General features: G+C 39.8%; 2 protein-coding genes across 2 annotated transcripts; one reads left to right on the top strand and one right to left on the bottom strand.

The window, feature by feature from the left end:
- The first annotated feature begins 20107 nt into the window (after nucleotides 1-20107).
- Nucleotides 20108-21033, top strand: LOC118735010. The gene is made up of 2 exons (XM_036464614.1): nucleotides 20108-20369; nucleotides 20434-21033. Exons 1-2 carry the CDS (start codon nucleotides 20187-20189, stop codon nucleotides 21031-21033), a joined length of 783 nt encoding a protein of 260 aa, XP_036320507.1. The 5' UTR covers nucleotides 20108-20186.
- Nucleotides 21034-21140: 107 nt separating this feature from the next.
- Nucleotides 21141-22367, bottom strand: LOC118735023 (putative nuclease HARBI1). Its single transcript, XM_036464618.1, has 4 exons — nucleotides 22297-22367; nucleotides 21787-22228; nucleotides 21577-21721; nucleotides 21141-21526 (listed from the first exon to the last, which is right to left on the bottom strand). Exons 1-4 carry the CDS (start codon nucleotides 22365-22367, stop codon nucleotides 21141-21143), a joined length of 1044 nt encoding a protein of 347 aa, XP_036320511.1.
- Nucleotides 22368-23188: the final 821 nt, after the last annotated feature.

The following is a 23188-nucleotide window of genomic DNA, read 5'->3' on the forward strand; positions in this document are numbered from 1 at the left end:
CCAGCATGAATTGCTTCTGGGGCCGTGGTTAGGCAGTCCATGCCCAGAACTTCTAGACGTAAACGTCTAATGAGAATACGGGCATCTCCAAGCTGGCCAATGGCAGTGCACACATTTTCCTTAAATGCTGAGTGGTCGCCGCAGCGCTCCATTTCGATGAGCACGCCGCCTTCGCGGGTGTTCCGAACAGATCGAATTACGGTCTCCGTCTTCTCAGGTTGGAGCTTACCACGTATCGTTCCCAGCACCTATGCATAGGTTTTGCCTTCAGCTGGCTTAATGATTAGTTTGGCGAGACTCTTCTTTTTTCTCACCTTCTTCTTTTTTTGCGGCTGGTCGCCTCGCCCTTATTGAACAAGTGTTCAATTATTATTATTTTTTTTTTTTTTTCGTAGGAGAGGGAAATGCTTTATGCACTGGCCGGGGGCGCTAGTCTCTATACAACCTTCCCCGAGTGTGGGACTCCCACCGAAGCGTGTTGGGCTACCCACTAAAACCCAAAATCCCACCGCCCGCGCAAGAATCCCGCATCTGGCACCGCAATTCTGCATGTCTTCAGATGCAGGAGCGCGCTGTTAGAGCCTTGGGGCTGCTCTTTTGTAGAGGCGTTTCATTCGGGTGTCCTCAGTAGACAACCGTCCTCTCGTTTGCAGCGGAGTACGAATTTCACGTATCTCGCAACTGCTTTCCACTTTTCTGCGCTGGAGATCATTACCCCAACTATGTTGTTCGGAGTTATGTCTCCGTGTCTTTCTTCCAACATTCTGCGCGAAATCAAGAAGTGTTCGCAGGTGAAGAATGTGTGCTACACGTTATCTTCGACGTTTCCACAGTAGTGACAGAACGGTGAGTCCACCCTTCCCATTCTATGAAGATATTCTCGGAAGTAACCATGACCGGTGAGGAATTGCGTCAGGTAGAAATCGACTTCCCCATATGGTCTGTTCAGCCATGTTTGAAGGTCGGCTATCAGGAAGTGCGTCCATCGACCTTTTGTGCTCGCGTTCCAGTTTTGTTGCCACTGCTGGATCAGTTGCTCGCGCGCTCTTACCGCGGCAGCTTCTCGACTTATCTCGGCAGTGAGATTGTAAATCTCTTTTCGCTCGTAAGCAAGTAGCTCAATTGACATGACGCCAGAAATAACTAGAACCGCGTCTGCGGACACTGCACGGTATGCACAAGCAATGCGTAGTGCCCCTCTGCGCTGGACCGAAGGCATTTTAATCGGGTATTTTTTGACTTTCAATGCGTCAGCCCATATTTCTGCCCTGTACAGGAGCACCGATTGGACCGCTGTCATCAGAAGCTTCCTGCGGTATGGCTTCGGGCCGCCCACGTTCGCCATCAGCCGGCTTAGAGCCGCCGTGCTCTGCGCAGCTTTTTCACCTACTCCACGGATGTGTTCCCAGAATGTGAGTTTGCTGTCAAGCTTCACCCCTAGGTATTTTTTTGACCTAGAAGTCGTCACGAGTTGAGGTCCGACCATCACATTTATAATTGTTGGGATCCGTTTCCTGGTGAGGAGTACGATCTCCGTTTTGGCTGTAGCCAATTGCAGACCGTGATCGCTCATCCATCCACTGACGTTGCGCATGACCTGGTTTAGCTTGAGCTGTGCTCGCTGGACATTTCTTGCTGTTATGACGGCGGCCACGTCGTCCGCGAAGGCGAATGCTCTCCGGCATTTCCGTGCGCAACAGACTATCATACGTGGCGTTCCAGAGGTCCGGGCCAAGTACAGACCCCTGTGCCGCTCCGCCGGTTATACGTCTCTTTCTCTGACCTTGTGTGGTGTCGTACAAAAGACAACGGTCTCTGAGGTAGTCCCGGATCATATCTAGCAAGTATGTTGGAACCTCGAATGACCGTTCCAAGGCCTCCAGCATTTCGTCCCATCTTGCCGAGTTGAAGGCGTTCTTGACGTCCAGTGTGACTAGCAGCACTATTGGCCGCGCCTGGTGGCAAGCTTCTTCGGCCTTATGTACCGCCTCGACTACTTCGCCAATTGCTCCTATAGTTGAGTGTCCCTTCCTGAAGCCATGTTGTCGGGGTGAAAGGCCTCCCTCCCTATCTATGGCTGACGTCAAGCGTATTTTGAGCAGACTCTCCATCATTTTTCCTGCTGTGTCTAGCATGCAGAGTGGCCGGAAGGATGAAGGAGAGTTTGGGTCCCCTTTGCCCTTGGGTACAAGCACCAGTCTCGCCTTTTTCCATTGGCTTGGGAAGACCCGGGCCCTAAGGCAGCTGTAGTACATGTTAAGCAGAAGGTCAGGGCTCGTTTCCGCTGCTAACCTGATTGCCTCCGCTGGTATGCCATCTGGGCCTGGGGCCTTGCCGGCTTTCATGCTTCGCAGGGCTAGCTTCGTCTAGCTCGTCTGTCGAAAACAGTGGTGCCTCGGCTTGCTGCTCGACGAACACTGTATCGGCTCTTAGTGGGTGTGTGGGAAATAGCGCATCCACTATATTCTTAACTCGGGCCTCATCCAACGCTTGCGATGATGTATGGAACTTTTTCATCACTATTTTGTATCCCTGGCCCCAGGGATCGCGATCCACTTCGTCACATAGCGATTTCCAGCAGTTCCGTTTACTCTTCTGTATCTCGGCCCCAAGTGCTTTCTTAGCGCTTTTGTAGGCTGCTGCTCTGGTCAGCGCCTCAGGTCTACCACGAGCGCGCGTTGCGAGTCTCCGCATTATATGGCAGGCCCTTCGCAGCTCAGCAATTCGGTCATTCCACCAGTATACCTGGTTTTTACCTGGCCATGCTCTCCTCTGTGGCATTGAGGCTTTGCAAGCCCGGTGAATGCAGCGCATAGCTTCTTCAACCAGCTTAGTACAAGACTTTCTGTTGTGGATCTCACCCGTTGTGGGTGAAATACCTTGGGAATCTGCTAGGAGTGACGTATCGAACTTGCGAACATCGATCCGAGACGGGTTCCATCCTGGTTTCCTGCGAGGGATACTACGTGTTTGCCCTCGCGTTATGTCAGTGACTTGGAAGGTGATGTAGTTGTGGTCGCTACCACTCAGGTTTTCCATCACTCTCCATCCGTCAGCCATTCGAAGAAGGCTTTCTGAGACCAGGGTTATGTCAGGGATAGAGTATCCAAAACCCGGCCCTCGATATGTAGTGGTCGTTCCGGTGTTGAGGATGGTCAAGCCAATGCGGGCTGCCATTTCAAGAACCAGTCTTCCCCTGGTGTTTGTTTGGGGCATACCCCATTCCACGCCTCTTGCGTTGAAATCTCCAGCAACAATTATGTGGCCGGTTATATCGCGCAATTCGTCTTCAAGGTCTTCGAGTTTTTCCCTGAAGACAGGGACTGTGTCATTTGGAGACAGGTAGCAGCTCACCAGAGTGGTTTACGCCATTTTAACCCAGACGTAGCAGCGTCCGACTCCGCTGCTCGCTGCGCGATGGTTGGGGTTAGCAACCCATATCGCGGCCGAGCCTGATTGGTCAACATGCCAGGTTTTCTTTGTTCTATAGGGTTCACTGATGATGACAGCGTCTGCTCTTTGTTCAAGAACCAATTGGTCCAGCAGGTCATCAGCTACCCTACTCCTGTTCATATTGCCTTGTATAAATTTAATCATATTCTCCCAAGCTTTGTCTTAGCCTCAGCAAGGGCATCCCTGAAGGCCTTGCACGCTCCCAACCCGGGCAGGTGATTGGCATTTTTCTGTCCATCTCCTGCCGAGCACAGGTAGCAGCTTGGGCTTTCTTTACATGCAGAGGCTATGTGGCCCTGCTGACCACATTTCCAGCATGAACTGCTTCCGTCTGGGCCTTTGCATGCCGCCTTTTTGTGGCCATATCCCAGACAGCGGAAACACCTTTGGACATCCGCGCGCTCTCGGACGCGGAAGATAATCCAACCTACTCGCAGCTTCCCATTTTCAATAAAAGTCTGGCCTGGCAGTTCGTCGATTTCCACCACAGCCATTCTTTGTTCTCGCGAGTTTACAGCGAGGAGAGAGACGCGAAGTTGGCCATTCATCTTGTCTCCTAACTCCCCGCGTATAGCGTTCTCCACTTCTGGGGCCGTGGTTAGGCAGTCCATGCCCAGAACTTCTAGACGTAAACGTCTAGTGAGAATACGGGCATCTCCAAGCTGGCCAATGGCAGTGCACACATTTTCCTTAAATGCTGAGTGGTCGCCGCAGCGCTCCATTTCGATGAGCACGCCGCCTTCGCGGGTTTTCCGAACAGATCGAATTACGGTCTCCGTCTTCTCAGGTTGGAGCTTACCACGTATCGTTCGCAGCACCTCTGCATAGGTTTTGCCTTCAGCTGGCTTAATGATTAGTTTGGCGAGACTCTTCTTTTTTCTCACCCTCTTCTTTTTTTTTGCGGCTGGTCGCCTCGCCCTTATTGACCAAGGGTTCACCTGGTGCTGGCCCTGGCTTGGGCTTTCTGCTTTTTCCAACCGTTTTCCATTGATTAGCTGGTACGGTTTTCTGTGCATTATTATTATTATTACCATTATTTTTATTAGGATTATTAATAATAATATTTTTACTACTATTATTATTAGTAGTATTTTTTTTCTTTTCCGGCTCGCCTGTTGGGGAGTCGGATCGAGTTCGCGCACTCTTTTGCGAGCCAGGGCCAGTTTTCTGCAGCTCGGAAAGGGTAGACCCCTTCCGGCGCTGCTCTCGGAGGTAGCTTAGTATATTTAGGCTCTCCTCGATTTGGGCCATACCCGTTTTTATGTCCATGGAGACATTTTTCTGCTTGGAGACAGCACTCTGCCTCTTCTTCAAGACGAGCCGAATCTGGACCAATTGCTCATCTTCATTGCCTTATTATTATTATTATTATTATTTTATTTTTTTTTCGTAGGAGAGGGAAATGCTTTATGCACTGGCCGGGGGCGCTAGTCTCTATACTACCTTCCTCGAGTATGGGACTCCCACCGAAGCGTGTTGGGCTACCCAATAAAACCCAAACTCCCACCGCCCGCGCAAGAATCCCGCATCTGGCACCGCAATTCTGCATGTCTTCAGGTGCAGGAGCGCGCTGTGTCCTCAGTAGACAACCGTCCTCTCGTTTGCAGCGGAGTACGAATTTCACGTATCTCGCAACTGCTTTCCACTTTTCTGCGCTGGAGATCATTACCCCAACTATGTTGTTCGGAGTTATGTCTCCGTGTCTTTCTTCCAACATTCTGCGCGAAATCAAGAAGTGTTCGCAGGTGAAGAATGTGTGGCACACGTTATCTTCGACGTTTCCACAGTAGTGACAGAACGGTGAGTCCACCCTTCCCATTCTATGAAGATACTCTCGGAAGTAACCATGACCGGTGAGGAATTGCGTAAGGTAGAAATCGACTTCCCCATGTGGTCTGTTCAGCCATGTTTGAAGGTCGGCTATCAGGGTGTGCGTCCATCGACCTTTTGTGCTCGCGTTCCAGTTTTGTTGCCACTGCTGGATCAGTTGCTCGCGCGCCCTTGCCGTGGAAGCTGCTCGACCTATCTCGGCACTGAGATTGTAAATCTCTTTTCGCTCGTAAGCAAGTAGCTCAATTGGCATGACGCCGGAAATAACTAGAACCGCGTCCGCGGACACTGTACGGTATGCAGAAGCAATGCGTAGTGCCCCTCTGCGCTGGACCGAAGGCATTTGAATCCGGTATTTTTTGACTTTCAATGCGTCAGCCCATATTTATGCCCCGTACAGGAGCACCGATTGGACCGCTGTCATCAGAAGCTTCCTGCGGCGTGGCTTCGGGCCGCCCACGTTCGCCATCAGCCGGCTTAGAGCCGCCGTGATCTGCGCACCTTTTTCACATACTCCATGGATGTGTTCCCAGAATGTGAGTTTGCTGTCAAGCTTCACCCCTAGGTATTTTGTAGACCTAGAAGTCGTAACGAGTTGAGGTCCGACCATCATATTTATAATTGTTGGGATCCGTTTCCTGGTGAGGAGCACGATCTCCGTTTTGGCTTTAGCCAATTGCAGACCGTGATCGCTCATCCATCCACTGACGTTGCGCATGACCTGGTTTAGCTTGAGCTGTGCTAGCTGGACATTTCTTGCTGTTATGACGGCGGCCACGTCGTCCGCGAAGGCGACAAGGAAGGCGCTCTCCGGTATTTCCGTGCGCAACAGACTATCATACGTGGCGTTCCAGAGGTCCGGGCCAAGTACAGACCCCTGTGCCGCTACGCCGGTTATACGTCTCTTTCTCTGACCTTGTGTTGTGTCGTACAAAAGCCAACGGTCTCTGAGGTAGTCCCGGATCATATCAAGCAAGTATGTTGGAACCTTGAATGACCGTTCCAAGGCTGGAGGCCGAGTTGAAGGCATTCTTGACGTCCAGTGTGACCAGCAGCACTATTGGCCGCGCCTGGTGGCAGGTTTCTTCGGCTTTATGTACCGCCTCGACTACTTCGCCAATTGCTCCTATAGTTGAGTGTCCCTTCCTGAAGCCATGTTGTCGGGGTGAAAGGCCTCCCTCGCTCTCTATGGCTGATTACTATTATTATTATTATTATTATTATTATTATTATTATTATTATTATTATAAATTATTATGTATCTAAATGTTCTATTCTATTTGTCTGTAAGAAAACATTTTTCTGTAGACCAACTAAATAAATATCTGAATTCCGGGACTAATCCCGGAATCCCGGGATTGTGGTAACGAAAATCCCGGGATCGGAAAAAGCTGAAAAATTGACATCCCTAAATCGTACCGATTGGCGGGACGGTACCGATTTTGAGAAAATTGTTCCAAAAAACCAAAAAACCATTTTTCGGACAAAGGTGGCAGCACTTTCGTTATCATACATAGCATGCATCCCTATCCAAACTGGTACTCTCGCTATATTGCAGTCTATCATTCTTGCTTAAATTTTTTTAAGGGCTTTATAATTATTTGTTAATTTTACTTGAATTTAGGGAAATTAAGAAGAATAGTACAAGTTTCCTAAAAAAAAACGCATTGATATGAAAAATATAAGCTGTATATGCACGTATATTGTGTGTAGGTTTGCCAGATTTTTAATGCGCGAAATCAGTACTTTCGACTTTTTCATGCTAAAAAAATCAGTACTTTTCAGTACACTTTTATTCCAAACAAAACTTTGAATGTTAGTAAAAGATAATACTTTAAAACGCCAGAGTATTTGTTTTCAACAATATTTTAAAATACAAATAAAATGTAGCTCATAAAAATAAAAATGTCATTCATTTTAACATGAACGTACACATAATTGTACACAGGAGCAAATAAATTATTTTATATTTATGACATTTTTGAATAGCAATAATGAAATAATTTCCATTTTCAGTGTTTAAATAATTCTATAATAATATCCCAACGGTTTTTACCCTCCATTCCCGCCCATCCGCACGAGGGGCGCAGTCCGCATGACGTACGGAAAAAATATTTTCATTTTTTGCGCCGAGTCACGTTAGGCAGGAGTGTGTTAAGTGCCGAGATCTAAAACTGTTCAGCTACAGAACTAAATTCATCAGCCGATTTTATGTCTTTATTTTAATGATTCATCCCTTGAGAGAGGACAGTATCGATTTCTTAATGCTGAAAAGCGGATCTGATATATCAGACGTGCTGGAATGAGAGTTAAAATCCTGGCATAAGAAACGGAGTGGGTCGTGCAATTCAAAATTAGTTTTACAAGCTTTCAGAAATAGGGGGCAAAAGTGTCTTGATACGCGGGAAGGAACATTAAGGCTAACTTCGCCAAGAAGAAGCGGACTTGAAATTGAGCCGGTTAGTAATTTAACTATAACAAGTAAGAAAGTCTAAGTTCGGGCGGAGCCGAACATTAAATACCCGGCGCAAGTATTTAACTTTTCTTTCTTTGACTTTCACCTTTCCGAAAGCTACCGCTACATGGTAATCCGGGGTGTATCAATTTTGAGTAAATTAGCGTCCTTAACAACTTCCCTGTCCTCATACAATGCATTTTGTTACTGCCCCACGTCCAAAAAATATCGCGTACCGTTCACACCAAAAAATTTGTCCGAAATTTTACACAAAAATGAGTCACATGTGACTCATGAACTTATTTCAACACGCTCTCGTGAGTCACATATGACTCATTGGACAGGGAAGTTGTTAAATTTCGAAATATTGCAGTTTCAAGCATTTCTGAAATTTACCGTTATATGAAAAGCGGCCGTAATTTTAGTCCGATTTCACGCGTTGCTTATATGTGGCAAGCACAATAACTATACCGAGTTTGGTAGAAATTGGTAAAACGGTTACCGAGATACATATATGTGATCATAAGTGGGCCGGGCCACGCCTATTTTCCAAAATTTTATCATAAACGTATTTCTTGGTTAAGAATTGTTCCAAGCATAAATTTTGAATAAATTAGCTTTTATATTTACTGATTTTTCGAAGATTTTGTATTTCTCTAAATTACCGTTATATGAGATGTGGGCGTGGTTATTGTCCGATTTAAAAAATTTTCGGCCGTTTAGTATGCTGCACGAACAACTGTGCCAAGTTTGGAAGAAATTGGTGCAGCGGTTACCAAGATATACACATGTAACCATAAGTGGGCGTGGCTACGCCCATTTTCCAAAATTTTATAATATTCTTATTTTTTGTCTGAAAGTTATTGTTAATATCAATTTTGAGTGAATAATCTCCAGTAGTTACTAAAATATCCAGTTTTCGTATTTCTGAAAATTACCGTTATATGGGATGTGGGCGTGGTTATTGTCCGCATTAAAAAATTTTCGGCCGTTTGGTATGGTGTACCAAGGCCAACAACTGTGCCAATTTTGGAAGAAATTGGTGCAGCAGTTACCAATATATACACATGTAACCATAAGTGGGCGTGGCTATGCCCATTTTCCAAAAATTTATAATCTTCTTATTTTTCGCCTGAAAGTTATTGTTAATATCAATTTTGAGCGAATTATCTTCAGTAGTTGCTAAAATATCGCAGTTTTCGTATTTCTGGAAATTACCGTTATATGGGAAGTGCACAAGTGCGCTCGGGTATAAAAATTGTACCAAGCATTTGCCTGCGGCTGGAAAATGTAGGAAGATTAATAAGTTTTAATCAGCTCGTATAAAGTGGAAGGTTATATTGAGAATCCCAACGGAAATTTCGTAAAGCAAAAAGTAGGAATTGTTTTTGAATTGATTCTATCTTGTCTGAGTAAATTTGATACCTTGGATTCCAAACCACCGAACCGTATTCCAGAATTGGCCTAACTAATGTTGTAAACAAGGTTTTAGTGATATAAGGGTCAATTCTTTTGACCATCGTTTCACAAATGCAAGTACACCTTTAGCCTTGTTGACTGTCACATTAATATGAAGGTTAAAATTAAGCGTAGGATCCATTGTGATACCAAGGTCCTCAAAATTGTATACCTGTTCCAGGTTATGGTTACCTATTGTATAAGAAGCGGGATGAATAGCTCTTCGCGAGAAGCACATTACTTTACATTTCTTAAGATTTGGAGGCATAAGATTTACTTGACACCAGTAAGCCATGCTGTTTAAGTCTGATTGTAGCAAAGACCTTTCATTAATTGAAGCGTACGATTTATAAAGCTTTACATCATCTGCATACATTAAAATTTTGGAAAATTGTATATCTGTAGAAATTAGAGCTCTAGATACCCGGGTATCGAGCAGTGCGAGTAGGTCGATACTCGCTCGAAACTCGTTCATTGCTCAACTGCTCAAATGTTTGTTAAAAATTTTCGAGTTTTTGAACAATTTTATAAACAAAAGAAAATTTGTAAATTGTATTTGTCAGCAGCTGCTTTCTAATTCATGTTAAATAAATAATATTATTAAATACCAATGTAACAATCTTTGCATTATATATCAATAATTTGAAAAATTTAAAAAGTTGCTACCAAAAATGTCAATATAATAAAAAAAAACATTGCTCAAATTACTCGAAAAAACTCGAATTGCTCGAGCTCATGCTCGAAAATTTTCGAGTAATGAGCATTGAACAAGTGTGCGAGTACTCGCTGCTCATATACCCGGGCTGTTTGAAAATGTGCGAACAAAATCGAGAGCTCTAGTAGAAATATCGATTATAAAAAGCAAGAAGAGAATCGGGCCTAGGTGGCTACCTTGAGTGACTCCTGAAGTAACATCAATGACGTCAGAGATAGTATTTTTAAACATTACCCTTTGTGATCTATCATAGAGGTATGAAGAGATCCAACGTAGAAAATTAGGTGGAAGACCAAGAAGATCAAGTTTGTAGATGAGCAACGAGTGGCACACTTTGTCAAATGCTTTACTGAAGTCTGTATTTATAACATCAACAGTTTTGCTTTCACTAAATGCTTTTGAGATATATAGGATGTTAATTCAAGTAAATTTATAGAAGTTGATTTGCCCTTGCAAAATCCATGTTGACTATATGAAATGTTAAAAGAGATAGAATGCGTCAACTGATTTGTTATAATTGCTTCAAATAATTTAGGAATTGCAGAAAGCTTAGCTATTCCCCGGTAGTTCTCCACTGAAGATCTGCTACCGCTTTTATGTAACGGGGCTATGAACGATGCCTTCTTTAAGAGACAAATTAAATAACGCTGTTAACGGCTCATAGAGATAATCAGCACAATTTATAACAATACAAGTAGGGATCTGGTCAGGACCTTAACTGAAGGACTGCTTTAAGGATTTCAGATAAACTACTACATCATCGGGAGATATTACTGGGATATTTATTGAGTTCATTGGACGTAGTTAAAAAGGATAGTCAATGTTAGCATGTGAGTTAATGGAATAATTGGATTTAAAAAACTGAGCGAACATGTTAGAAATTGTTTGATTATCGCTAGAGACGGTATTTTGATACTTCATGGCGGAAGGAAACCCACGTACATTTCGCTTGAAGTTTACGAAGTCATAAAATGATTTGGGGTTATATATTATACGCCGTTTGATTTTACACAAGTAAGCTTTATAACAATTTTTGTTTAATTCAAACAACTTATGACGCAAAAGTTAGTATTTTACATAGTATGAGTGTAAACCGGTTTTTTTGTGTAATCTAAAATAACGCGACTTTCTGTTTTTCAAATTTCTCAGTTGTTTAGTGAACCATAACTGTGTTTGCTCTTCAGGAACATACATGCGTTTAGGCACATGCTTTTCAAATAATTTATGTAAAGTAAAGTTAAAAAGTGAAACGCTTTGTTCAATATTTTCTTTAAATGCAGGCCACGACAACTTAGACAGTTCTTTGCTAAGCATTTTAAAGTTGGCTTTCAAAAATCAAAGCGAATATTTGGTTCGTATGCTGGGGTACTGCAATTTTGACCATCACTTATAACTTCGTAAGATACCTCCATAGCAGGGTGATAGTCATCTTCGGGCAAAACTAGTGGATCACACTTATTTACAACGGACTTAGATGCATCATCAACATAAACAAGATCTAATACTTTACCAAACTTATTGTGAAGTACATTAACCTGAGTTAGGCAGAGTTCAGCCATCTCCTCTAAATATAGTCGAAGAATTCTATACATTTAATTTTAAAATTATTAAAAATTTTAATCAGACGCCGGTTTCTCTCTTTGCGCCAGGAAGCAAACTTTATACTTGCTTCGTTTAAGTGTGGTATTTAAAAAAAAAAATTACATATTTTTTCAAACTGTGGAAAAGTAAAAAGAGTATCTATTTAAATCTATGTCTTGTATGCAAAACTCTTTTACAAGTAAACTTAGAAAACAAGAATTATAAAGCTTAACTTACATGAGGCGATTTTCTAGGCGATTCAACATTGCTCAAAAAAATCGCTTGTGTAAATGGTGATCCAAAAATCGCTTGCCTCAAAGTAGACAGCAAGTCAACTTTTGCAGGCGATTATCGCCTGTCAAAAAATCGTCTCATCTAAAGGCAGCTTAAGTTATAGGCAAAAAAACTATATTCAAATTTGCTCTTATTATACTGAAAGATATTTTCGAGATAACTAACAACACTCGACATGAAAAACGTCAGCCTTTTTTTAAATAATTTAAGCTCCAGCAAATTATCGCAACTGGTACATAACGACCCGGTGATATGCCCATAAAACGATTGATCTTTTTGTTGTATTAATTTCTTGGGCATATCAAACATTATCGGAAACGTGTTAACTATAATTAAATTATTTTCTTCTTACTTTTTCCAGTGCAGTTCAAGAAAGACCCAGCGTTATGTAAAAACCTTATGAAAATCCTAAAGTATTTTGTTTGAATTGAAAATTTAGTACACATTTTAATAAATCAAGATATTAGCGTACTGATTGAAGAAATGAATAAAATCAGTAAAAATCAGTACATAAATGATCAGAGTGTCCGTCCGTCCGTCCGGTTGTGTACACGATAACTGGAGTAAAAATTGAGATATGTTAACGAAACTTCGTTCGTGTACTTTCGGGTGTAGGACGGATGGTATTGAAAATCGTGGTGTTCAGAAATACGAAAACTGCGATATTTTAGTAACTACTAAGCTTATTCACTCAAAACTGATATTTACAATGATTTTTAGACGAAAAATAAGAATATTATAAATTTTTGGAAAATCGGCGTAGCCACGCCCACTTTTTATTACATATGCCCATCTTGGTAACCGCTCTACCAATTTTTCCCCACTTGGCACAGTTATTGGCTTTGGTACAACATACCAAATGGCAGCAAATTTTTAAAGTCGGACAATAACCACGCCCACATCCCACATAACGGTAATTAAGGGAAATACGAAATCGTCGATCAATCTGTAAATACGTTTATGATAAAATTTTGGAAAATGGGCGTGGTACCGCGCACTTATGATCACATATATGTATCTCGGTAACCGTTATAGTAATTTGTACCAAACTAAATACGGTTATTGTGCTTGCCACGTAGAAGCAAAACGTTGAAAATTATTGAAATCGGACTAAAATTACGGTTACTATAACGGTAAATTTCAGAAATGCATGCAACTTCGATATTTAGAAATTTAAGGACGCTAATTTACTAAAAATTTATACTTACAACAGTCCCTTGAAAAGAAGTAACATTATTTGGAATTTTGGAAAAGGGCGTGCTACATCCCACATATTACTATACTAGCAGACCCGGCGAACTTCGTCCCGCCCAAAATTTTAATTTTTTTATTGAAATTTTGTGGTCCAACATTGTCACCAACAATTCACGTTTAGGATTTTCAATGGCACATTCATCTGCTAAGATTATGGTTTGGTGGTCATTTGCCGCTTTAAATAACCTAAGGAAAGTGTTATGGGTCATTCCATTGAAAAGAGGAAAACGACATAAATTTCAATATGCCCTAATTGTCTCTATTTCAGTAGTAACCTCTTTTTGAATGACTACATTTCATTAACCTGTGGAAAGTATTACAAAAATCAAAGCAAGGTGTAATTTTTGTCTATGGAAACTTTTATTTCATGCATAATTACTTTACACCAGTCTCAAGAAGATGTCTCACCAGTCACAGCTTTAAATATTTTTTAATATTGCTATGAAGATTATATAAACCTCATTTTTATGAAACACTTAAGCGTATAGTTTATATTTTATAACACAAAAACGTCGTTTGTGAAGATTAAGTGTTTTGGTTAAAATTCATCTTTGAGTGCACAAGGGTAAAATATAGTTCTTTTCGGTGTCCCGCCAGTCACATTCATTCAAATGATAGTTACAGAAAACAAAGAAATCGTTTGGTATTTTTGTTAAAGCAATTTTATACATAAGTTATCATTCTATGTTAAAAAATATCTATCGCTGTTGTATAAGCTCCGACGACATAGTTAAAAATCATAATTGATCACATTCTGGAGTAAAATGTCCCACTAGTCACAATGAAATGGCCCTTATATCCATGAAGAAGTTCTTGAAATTCTCCAACTGTGCAGCATTTCATAGCACGGTTATTCGCGAAACGAAATAAATTTGAAGAATTTTGTCCTCTTCACTCCCTGGCGGCAACAATGAGCCGGTTCTATAGTGAATGTCCTAGAAGCTTTGCAGTATAGTGGGTGGCAATTTCAAAATGGGTGCGAATCATTGTTCTACAGAAATGCAATATACATATACTTATTTCAGACGAAATACCTTAAAAGCTTGAACGCATAAAATATTGGAAAATCACATCCATTGGGCCAATCGTAACGCAGGAGAGTTCGATATACTCCATGGCGTAACAGGTCCATTTAATCTGACCTTTACGGCACCAGCGCCACTTGGCAGCACGTTTTTGCAATAGTATTGCTCTTAACATTAGCAATACATATTCAAAATATTGGATCATAAATAAGATTTTTAGTAATAACTCAACTACAACGCCCACTGGAGGATTAAATTGTGAAATCAAACCATCCAGAGACCCACTCACACACAAACAATTTCGTTAAAATCCGTACAACTATTTAGGGGATTTCACTCACAAACACACCTACAGAAGAATAACAAATACATTCAAAGATAGCTAAAAGTCGGCACGTGTGTAGGCCTCACGCCCCCTTTTCAAATAGCCCCAATTTTCTCCATGAGTATGGGCTTGATTTCATATACATACATATCTCCACACGAAGTTCCAGTACTGTATCTTGAATACTTTCAGAGATATGCAGTATAAAAATTCGGTTTGTATGGGAGGTGCACCCGCCCCCTTTCCAATAGCTCCCATTTTTCTTCATGAGTATGCGGTTGATTTCATATATCTCATACTAAGTTCCAATACTCTACCATGGACTTTTCCAGAGATACGTATGTAGTATGAAAAATTTGGTTTGTATTGGAGGCGCCAAGCCCCCTTTTCCAATAGCTCCAATTTTTCTCCAACAGTATGCGATTGATTTCGTATATCTCCGTACCAAGTTCCAGAACACTACCATGAACACTTCCAGAGATATTGAGTATGAAAATATTCGGTTTGTATTGGAGGTGCCACGCCTAAAACCGTCCTTGGGACACGTGCGGCAGGTGTCTGAAGTTTAAAAAAAAATTGGTTCAGCCGCTCTCGAGCTTTGCGAACACTAAAAAAACGGCTTTCAAAACATTTATTAGTATAGCTATATTATATATTATTATTATATTTTGGCTGTATCCGTTGTTTCTGATCGTCGCAAAAAAAACTTGCCTAGTGACGAATTCGCCCCTTGATATGGTGGTTGCTTTGTATGAAAATTGGAAAACAGGCTTATAGGATGCCTATCCAGGCAAAAAGCTACCTAAGTACAAAATTTGAATCAAATCGTAACATAGATATGATTTTTCCCTGGTCCACTTCGCGGAAAAAAGGAACATATATGCTAATCCAGGCAAAAATCTACCTGCGTACCAAATTTTAAGCAAATCGGACCATAATAAGATTTTTTCGAATAGATCTGTCCTTGTTCCACCTATCGGAAAAGCCGTTCCTGAGATTACCTGTTACAAAAAAAGGGACTTCTCTTTATATAATTAGTATAGATATAGATAAGTTTATCTCATTATGTCTAACTGAACGTTCTATCGAAGATGTTTAAAATAATGGTAAAACCTCCCCTGCTTACCATGTAGTGGTAGTTTTCGGAAAGGTGAAAAAACTATATTTAATATTTGCGCCGGGTATTTAATGCTCGGCTCCGGCCGAACTTAGACTTTCTTACTTGTTTACTCTTTGTTTTATTTTAAATAACGCTGTAATAAAAAATTTTGTTTTTTTATTCTAAAAATAAAATTGTATCCTCGGCTTCGATGCTTCAGAAATGTCGTGTAAATATGTATATGTACATATATCTCGGTAACCAATTTAACAATTTTTACCCAACTCGGTACGATTATTGTACTTGATGCAGAAACCTAAGATTTTAAAAATGTTTGAAGTCGGACTAAAATTACGCCCGTTTTCACATAACGGTAAATTTCAGTTAAATGAAATTTCGATATTTCGTAATTAAAGGACGCTAATTTATTCGGATGATACACATAACACATAAAAAGGACATGATTATTATGAAATTTTGGGAAATGAGCGTGGCACCACCCACTTATGACTATATACATAAGTGTATCTCGGTAACCGCTTCATTGATTTTTGTTTCATTCACTCAAACTGAGCATATCATCGAAAATATTTGAAATAGGGGTGGAAGAACTATATTTAATACGTGCGCCTGGTATTTAACGTTCGGCTTCGTCTGAACTTGGACTTATTTACTTGTTTTTCTTTGACTTTAGCAGAAGTTAACCACCCGAAGTGTAAAAGTCACTTGCACCAAGGAATTTATACGACATTTGGATTGTTGTTAGTATCAATTTTGGGTAAAATTAGCGTCCTTAAATTTCGAAATATCGAAGCTTCAAGCATTTCTGAAATTTACCGTTATAGAAAAGTGCAGACCATGATCAACAGATTGTTCATAGCGCGGAGCGGAAACTAGAGATTTCCGCCTGCCACACACAAAAGTAGACTGAAGACAAAGTAATGTCTTCGGGAACATGGACCGGAAACCCCGACCTTTCCGACCATGATCAACAGCCTGTCCGCAGCGCGGAGCCGAAACTAGTCTTTCCGCCCGCCGCACACAAAAGTAGACTGAAGACTAGGCCTCGCCAGCTACCAAACCTGCTATTTTATATTATTATTATTATTATTATTTTTACAAATTAATATGTATAATTAGTCTACTCTGTAATATATCACACATACTTAAATATCTAAATGTTCTATTCTCATTCGTCTGTAAGAAAACATTTTTCTGTAGACCAAATAAATAAATAAATAAAATAGATTTTGGGGATAATGTATTTGGGGATTTTTTTGAAACTGGGGATTTTGTATTTGGGGATTCTGTTTTCGGGGATTTCGTGGCTCTCCCCAGTTGTACACATTTTTAAACTACTAAGGGCTATATTACAGCGGCTCCGCTGGCTTGGTCATGTCGTTCGAATGGACACCGACGCTCCAGCTCTGAAAGTATTCAACTCGGAACCCGCTGGTGGTAGCAGAGGAAGAGGGAGGCCCCCACTGCGATGGAAAGATCAGGTGGAGAAGGACTTGGCTTCACTTGGCGTTTCCAATTGGCGTCAGTTGGCACAGAGGAGAAACGACTGGCGTGCTTTGCTAAACTCGGCCAAAATCGCTTAGGCGGTTACAGCGCCAAAAAAGAAGAAGAAGAGAAGGGCTATATTAGTAATGCAGATATAATTTTTTTAATTTGGAAACTTATATGAACCTAAAGAATCTTTTAATTCAAAAACGTTTTTCCTACAATTTTCTGGATCTAATGAAGAATCAATATGAATATTCTTATGACCGAACAATGCGTGTTCTCTCCATTCGTTATCAAGATTTTGCAAGTTCAAAGTATGTTGAAAATATAACGATGGAATTAAAAAAATTATTGATAACATTTTGAATATTTAGCATCAAATGCAGATGTGCTTAAGAGTGAAAAATACCACAGAAGCAGCTTAACAAACCAAGCGAAATATCCCTTTGCTTGAAGCTATTTATGTTGTGTATAGAAGTGCTTGAAGGTGTGCCAAGCCATTTGAGGGAAATGTGAACAAAAATTAAAATTTTTTGATTTTATGGCCGCCATGTTGACGTTTGATCAAACCGCTTACGTTGTGTATGGTGAAATCGCCTCATTCGCAACGGAATTTTCACCGAATGAGGACGCAAGAAAAAAAATCTAAACCAAACTTTTTTATTATTACCTTCCTTTTGTTAGCTCGGGATGTAACTATGTAATATTGATGCGCCTAAAAGATGCAGCGATTTCTATTCTCAAGTTACATACCTGATGACAGTACGAATGGCAATTATAATAGGGAGGTTTTAGTTTTTTAAACTATAATTTTATTGCATTGTGAACCGAAAGAAAATCAAAATTCTTTGCTTGAACGAGTCATGTTTGCATGGTGTATGGCGAAATCGGAAAATTAGGTTCGAATAGTGTTTGACAAGCCGATCGTGAGGTGTATTTCCCCTTTTTATAAAACTTCGGAAAGCTTTTTGTTAAAAAATTTGCAGGGCGATTTTACAACTCTGTTGTGTAAAACATGGATGCATTTGTTATCTGCAATATATCGAGAGAAAATTTCTCAAAAATTCCTCAAAATAAAAATCCTCAGAAAACACTGCACTGGTAGTGCACATGGTAGTGCAGAGTCGAACCAGTCGGAAGCATAATAGCGAGAAACTACGAAAGAGGGTGCCCATAATTCACGCAAGTGACTACTTTAGTAACTCCCGGTAGTTCAGAGAGAGCCGGTGGTGACTATCGCCTAGGATAGGGATGCCCAAATCTACACATATGTGTCGCGGGCGACTGCGCGTGCAAAGCTTTGCACAGCGGTGCTGGGCAAGCGAGGAGCAAAAAGTTATCGGAAGGGGAAAACGAAGTCAACAGAATAGTGAGATTGTATGTGTGACAGTGATGTAAAATGAGTGTTTTTGAGTATTAAGTAATGAGTATTTTTTTTACATTTAATCGTATGTGCTTAAACTGATAAATGATATAAACATAGAAACGCAAGCAGAAGAATCTCGCTTCCACATTCTGCATATGCGCTTAACATTTTTGCTTAAACAAATTTGTCAAAATTTCATCTCTAAAGCAAATATTAAATATCATTTAATATATACTTTAGATTTAAATAACCATTTTTAGTGGTGGGCGAGTCCGAGTTGTTTAAATGATCGAGATAGTACATTCAATTCGTGTTGATTTTTGAGAACTTTTTTCGTTGAAGGTGTTGCACTTTTTTTCCGTACTGAAATTTGTGTACATCATTTATCATTGTCTAAGAAAAACTATAAAATAAAGTTTAATTTAAAATATTGGAATAAAAAACAGCAACGCTACACGCGCATTCATCCATATAACATAAAATGCGAACGTTCGTTATATGAAAGAAAGTGCGCAACACCGCAAACAGAAAAATTCAAAAAATCAATGGTATTTTCTAGACACTTCAAACTTGCACCTTATTATACTAGAATGAATGGACTACAAAATTGTTAAACCAAAACATGTCTACAAATTCTGAACAAAAACTGAAAATTTGATGAAACTTTGTTGATTTTTTCATTCTTTCACGTTTCGACTTATTTGCAAGGGTTTTGTTTGATAATGAGCTACAATTTTATAAAAAAAATAATTAAAATTATTTGAAAAAATAAAATAAATACCGGGTGACCGTGTAATTTTGTCAAAGATTGATGATAAAACATTAATACACTATATAGGTCAGTTCATATTAATGAACACAAAATGAGATCACTATAGATAAAATGGAAATCCTCAAGGGAAATTTATAATTTCAACGCATGGAATTTACATATATTTTCTTACTTTCAACCCCCGAATTGCTCAATTACTTCTATTTCGGCAGGATCGCCATGCATTTCCAAAGATTTTTTCAAAATAAATAGCGATGAGGGATACTTCACCCGCCGGTGATAAGAAATCGCAATCACCATAACGCACATCACTAATATTACTGTTCACAATCACGTTTACATTCAAAATTACAATTCATATTTTCGTTTGTACTTAAAATCGGCAAATTGTACTTTTGTACATTTTAAAATTAATTGTACTGAAAAAAGTACAATTGTACTTAAAATATCAACACTGTTTCACTGGCGCTGTACTTGCTGCAGCGATGCCAGATTTGAGCGTACCCAATTTTTTACCGATAATAACTCATGCGAGGGATTAGGAAGTATACATATCTGTATTCGTATAGAATAGTAGCTTATGGCGGAAGACTGGCTTTAGTATAATGAACCATTCGCAGCATACGATGGCGAAAGACTCACTGGCGCCGAGTCGTTGAAGAACTCTTGGAAAATAAACGTAAAAGACGGTAATGTAAATGCTAGCAAGTCAATATTCGTATAAAGGTTCATAAAAAAATTCCTTGTGGTTTAAAGAATTAGGAAATGGTACATTTTACTAAAGCCAGCCTCCCGACATAAGCTACTATTTCATACGAACACAAATATATTCGTCCACAAATAATCGGCCCTATTCCCGTTGGCGTTGTCGTTTTAAAACGAAATAAAAACGACAAGTTGGCATCACCGTTGGCGTTATCGAAGTTTATCGGAAATATATCGGTATTCTCCATTTTGAAACAAGATAGGAACGCCATAGAAACATTCGTCTACTGTCGTCCGCATTTTTTAGAACGAAAGCGAAAGGATTGCGATTTTAATAAAGTTAAAATGAAAATTACTACCGTGCAGCAATTTGAGGTTTTAGTTTCCGAAATGGAAAAGAATCCCGCGTACGCCAAAGGTTTTAGGAAGGGCACAAAACCTCTTAACTTCAACAGTTTTTGGAACGTGGTTGCGGAAAAAGTAAATCCTTTTGGACCTCCAGTTCGTGATGGAGAAGGTTGGCATAAAGTAAGTAAAATTATGTTAACAGTAAATATTACTTAAAACTAACGATTCTACAATTCTACTAAAGGTATGGAAGGACTTGAAATTCAAGGTAAAGAAAAAACTGGTCAACAACAAAACCGAAGCGAGAGCAACAGGAGGAGGAGCCAATAGACAAATGCAACTGTCTCCACTGGAAGAAGCGGTGGCAAATTTGTTGCAGTTTGAGCAGCTAATAAACCCCAAAGGGAGTGAGTTGGGTTTGGTTGAAGAAACCGAAATTGATGAGTTGCTTAACCTTGATGAAACGACTGCGAGTTCTCAAGTACAGGCAAATGCAGAAAACGCCGAAGAATACGTCATCGAAGAATATGTGGAAGATGAAACACCCACAGTTTCAACAAGAGTGCGGTCCTCAAGAAGCACAAAACCTGCAGAAAAAGAAAGAATTGAGCTGTTGAGGAAGCAGACCGAAATACGGGAAGTGCAGTGCGACCATTTACAGTCCATTAAGGGATACATGAAAGATGTTTCCAGATACCAAAGAAAAAGGCATGAGATAGAAGAAGAACGCCTAAAAATTTACAAAAGGAAAGTGCGTAAAGAAGAAGAGCTTTTGGAGCTGGATGCTGCAATAAAAAGAAAGAAGCTTGAGTTATTGGAGAAACAATTAAGTTCCAATATCTAATTTATTTCATTTGAATTTTTATTTATTTTTTATGAAGTGTTTTTTCTTTTTTTACTTTAAGTATGTATTAAAAAATATAACTTAAAAAAAAAATTAAAAAATATAACTTATAAAGACAAATTGCTTTTAATCACATCTCTTATTCTGGAAGCCTCTGAGCTACTGCCTGCCTCATTTTCATTAATAATGGCAGAATTTTCTGCTTCTTCGAAAGGCGTTTGTAGATCATCTTCAGGAAAGTAAGTATTGTAGTGAAGACAAATATTGTGGAGAGCAGCACAAGCGTTTACGATTTTAGTAATTTTTTGGGGATCATAGTGTAACTCGCGCGCTCCAAGAAAGCAGCGAAATCGCGATTTCAGTACTCCAATCACTCGCTCAACAATATTTCTGGCTTTGGAATGAACGGAATTGTAGCGGCTTTCCGCACTGTGTTCAGTCGCTGATCTATAAGGTGTCATTAGAAATGGTTCTAATGGGTAACCCGCATCGCCTAAAAACTTGTATGTAAAACTCATTTCAATATTAATTGTAATTTCATACCAAGAATCCACGAATTACGTTCACCAGCTTCATATTTTTCCTCTAAAAACCTTCTTACTCGGCTGGTATTCCAAATTAAGGAATCGTGTCCAGAGCCTGGATGTCTGGCGTCTACGTATCTTATACGCATTTTATGATCGCAGATCTAATACAAAAAAGAATAAATAGTTAGTAATCACTTCCATAAATTACATTCATTCAAGTATTTACAATCATTGCATTTACGCTAAAGAAACCTTTTCTGTTGTAGTACAAATGTTGAGAGCTTTTGCAGGGACCAATTATTTTAATATGCGTTCCGTCTACACAGCCAATGATTCCAGGAAAACCAGTTCGTTCAAAAAAACTTCGCTTGCACTCCATCTCCTCATCTTCCGACATTTGGAACGTAACCCAGTTTTTGCAAATTGTAGTTTCCATCGCGTCTAACACCTCGGATAAAATTTTGCTTACCGTGGGTTGGGCCAACGACAAATTAAAGTCATTTCCAACGCTAAGCTGATATGACCCTTGCGCAAAAAAACGCAAAGCAGTTGCCAGTTTTATTGTTGGCGTAATAGCAGACTTTCGCGTGTTGCGTTTTAGTTTCGGGCGGATTTGCTCTAGGACGTATTGAAACGCAGCTTTGTTCAGTCTAAAGGTGTTCACAAATCTAAAAAATATGCACATATGTACATGTACGTATATATATAAATAATTTACTCAAATACATTTTCTTACATTGTATCTGGAAGTGTTAGTACATTTATGCTATGCCGTAATCTCCTGCGATGTTTATTTATGTTGTTCATTTCATTGTCCTCACTTGAACTTGAAAAATAAAATTCCGTACTCGCCATTCTTTTGTTTTTCGTTAGTATAACAAAATTCAAAATTCAGTGACAAAAGTAACAACGCAAAACATTGCAGCGCTACCATACTTTATTAATTTTAATTTTTTGTTTTCGATAACTTTTCTCCGTCGTTTCAATATACTTCAAGAATGCGAATTTAGGAACGAAGCGACGATAAAAACGACAACGACATAGAAACGATTATTATAACGACAACGCCAACGGGAATAGGGCCGAATGTTGATTATTTTAATTAAGTCCTAAGATAAGTTTGTAAATCTTATCAGTATTCTATGTAAGAACCAAAAATCAATACCCTCGCCAATTTGAACTTTTGCTTTAAAAGAAAAATAGATATACATAGCGCATTTACTCAATACTTGGTCTGGCATCACTGTTTGAGCATTGATGTGATCAGCTCACTGTTGCCAAGGTCGTGCATTTTGCACTAAATTTAGTGCTTTTGGGAAACCAAAAAGCCAAAATAATTGGAATTCAATGCTTGGTGCGGTATTTAGTGATGCTTTTTTAATTTAAGCACACCGAATGCATAGGTACATATGTATGTATGTATCACAGCGCACGGCAGTGCGCGCGAGTGACGAAAGCGGCAACAGTAGCATGCTGAAATGACTCGCTTATATATACAAGAGACTTGGGAGTTTTTATCCAGACGTCCAATCGACATGTGTTATACCGTTGGAAAGGTCTTGCAGAGTGTGTCCAGAAAATATATTCAAGCTTCGTAAACGATTAACCGGATTCTCAAAAATTAGGCT

Source organism: Rhagoletis pomonella, unplaced genomic scaffold (assembly GCF_013731165.1).
Source record: "Rhagoletis pomonella isolate Grant_MI unplaced genomic scaffold, Rhpom_1.0 Rhpom_scaffold_00001, whole genome shotgun sequence".
NCBI classification, from domain to species: domain Eukaryota; kingdom Metazoa; phylum Arthropoda; class Insecta; order Diptera; family Tephritidae; genus Rhagoletis; species Rhagoletis pomonella.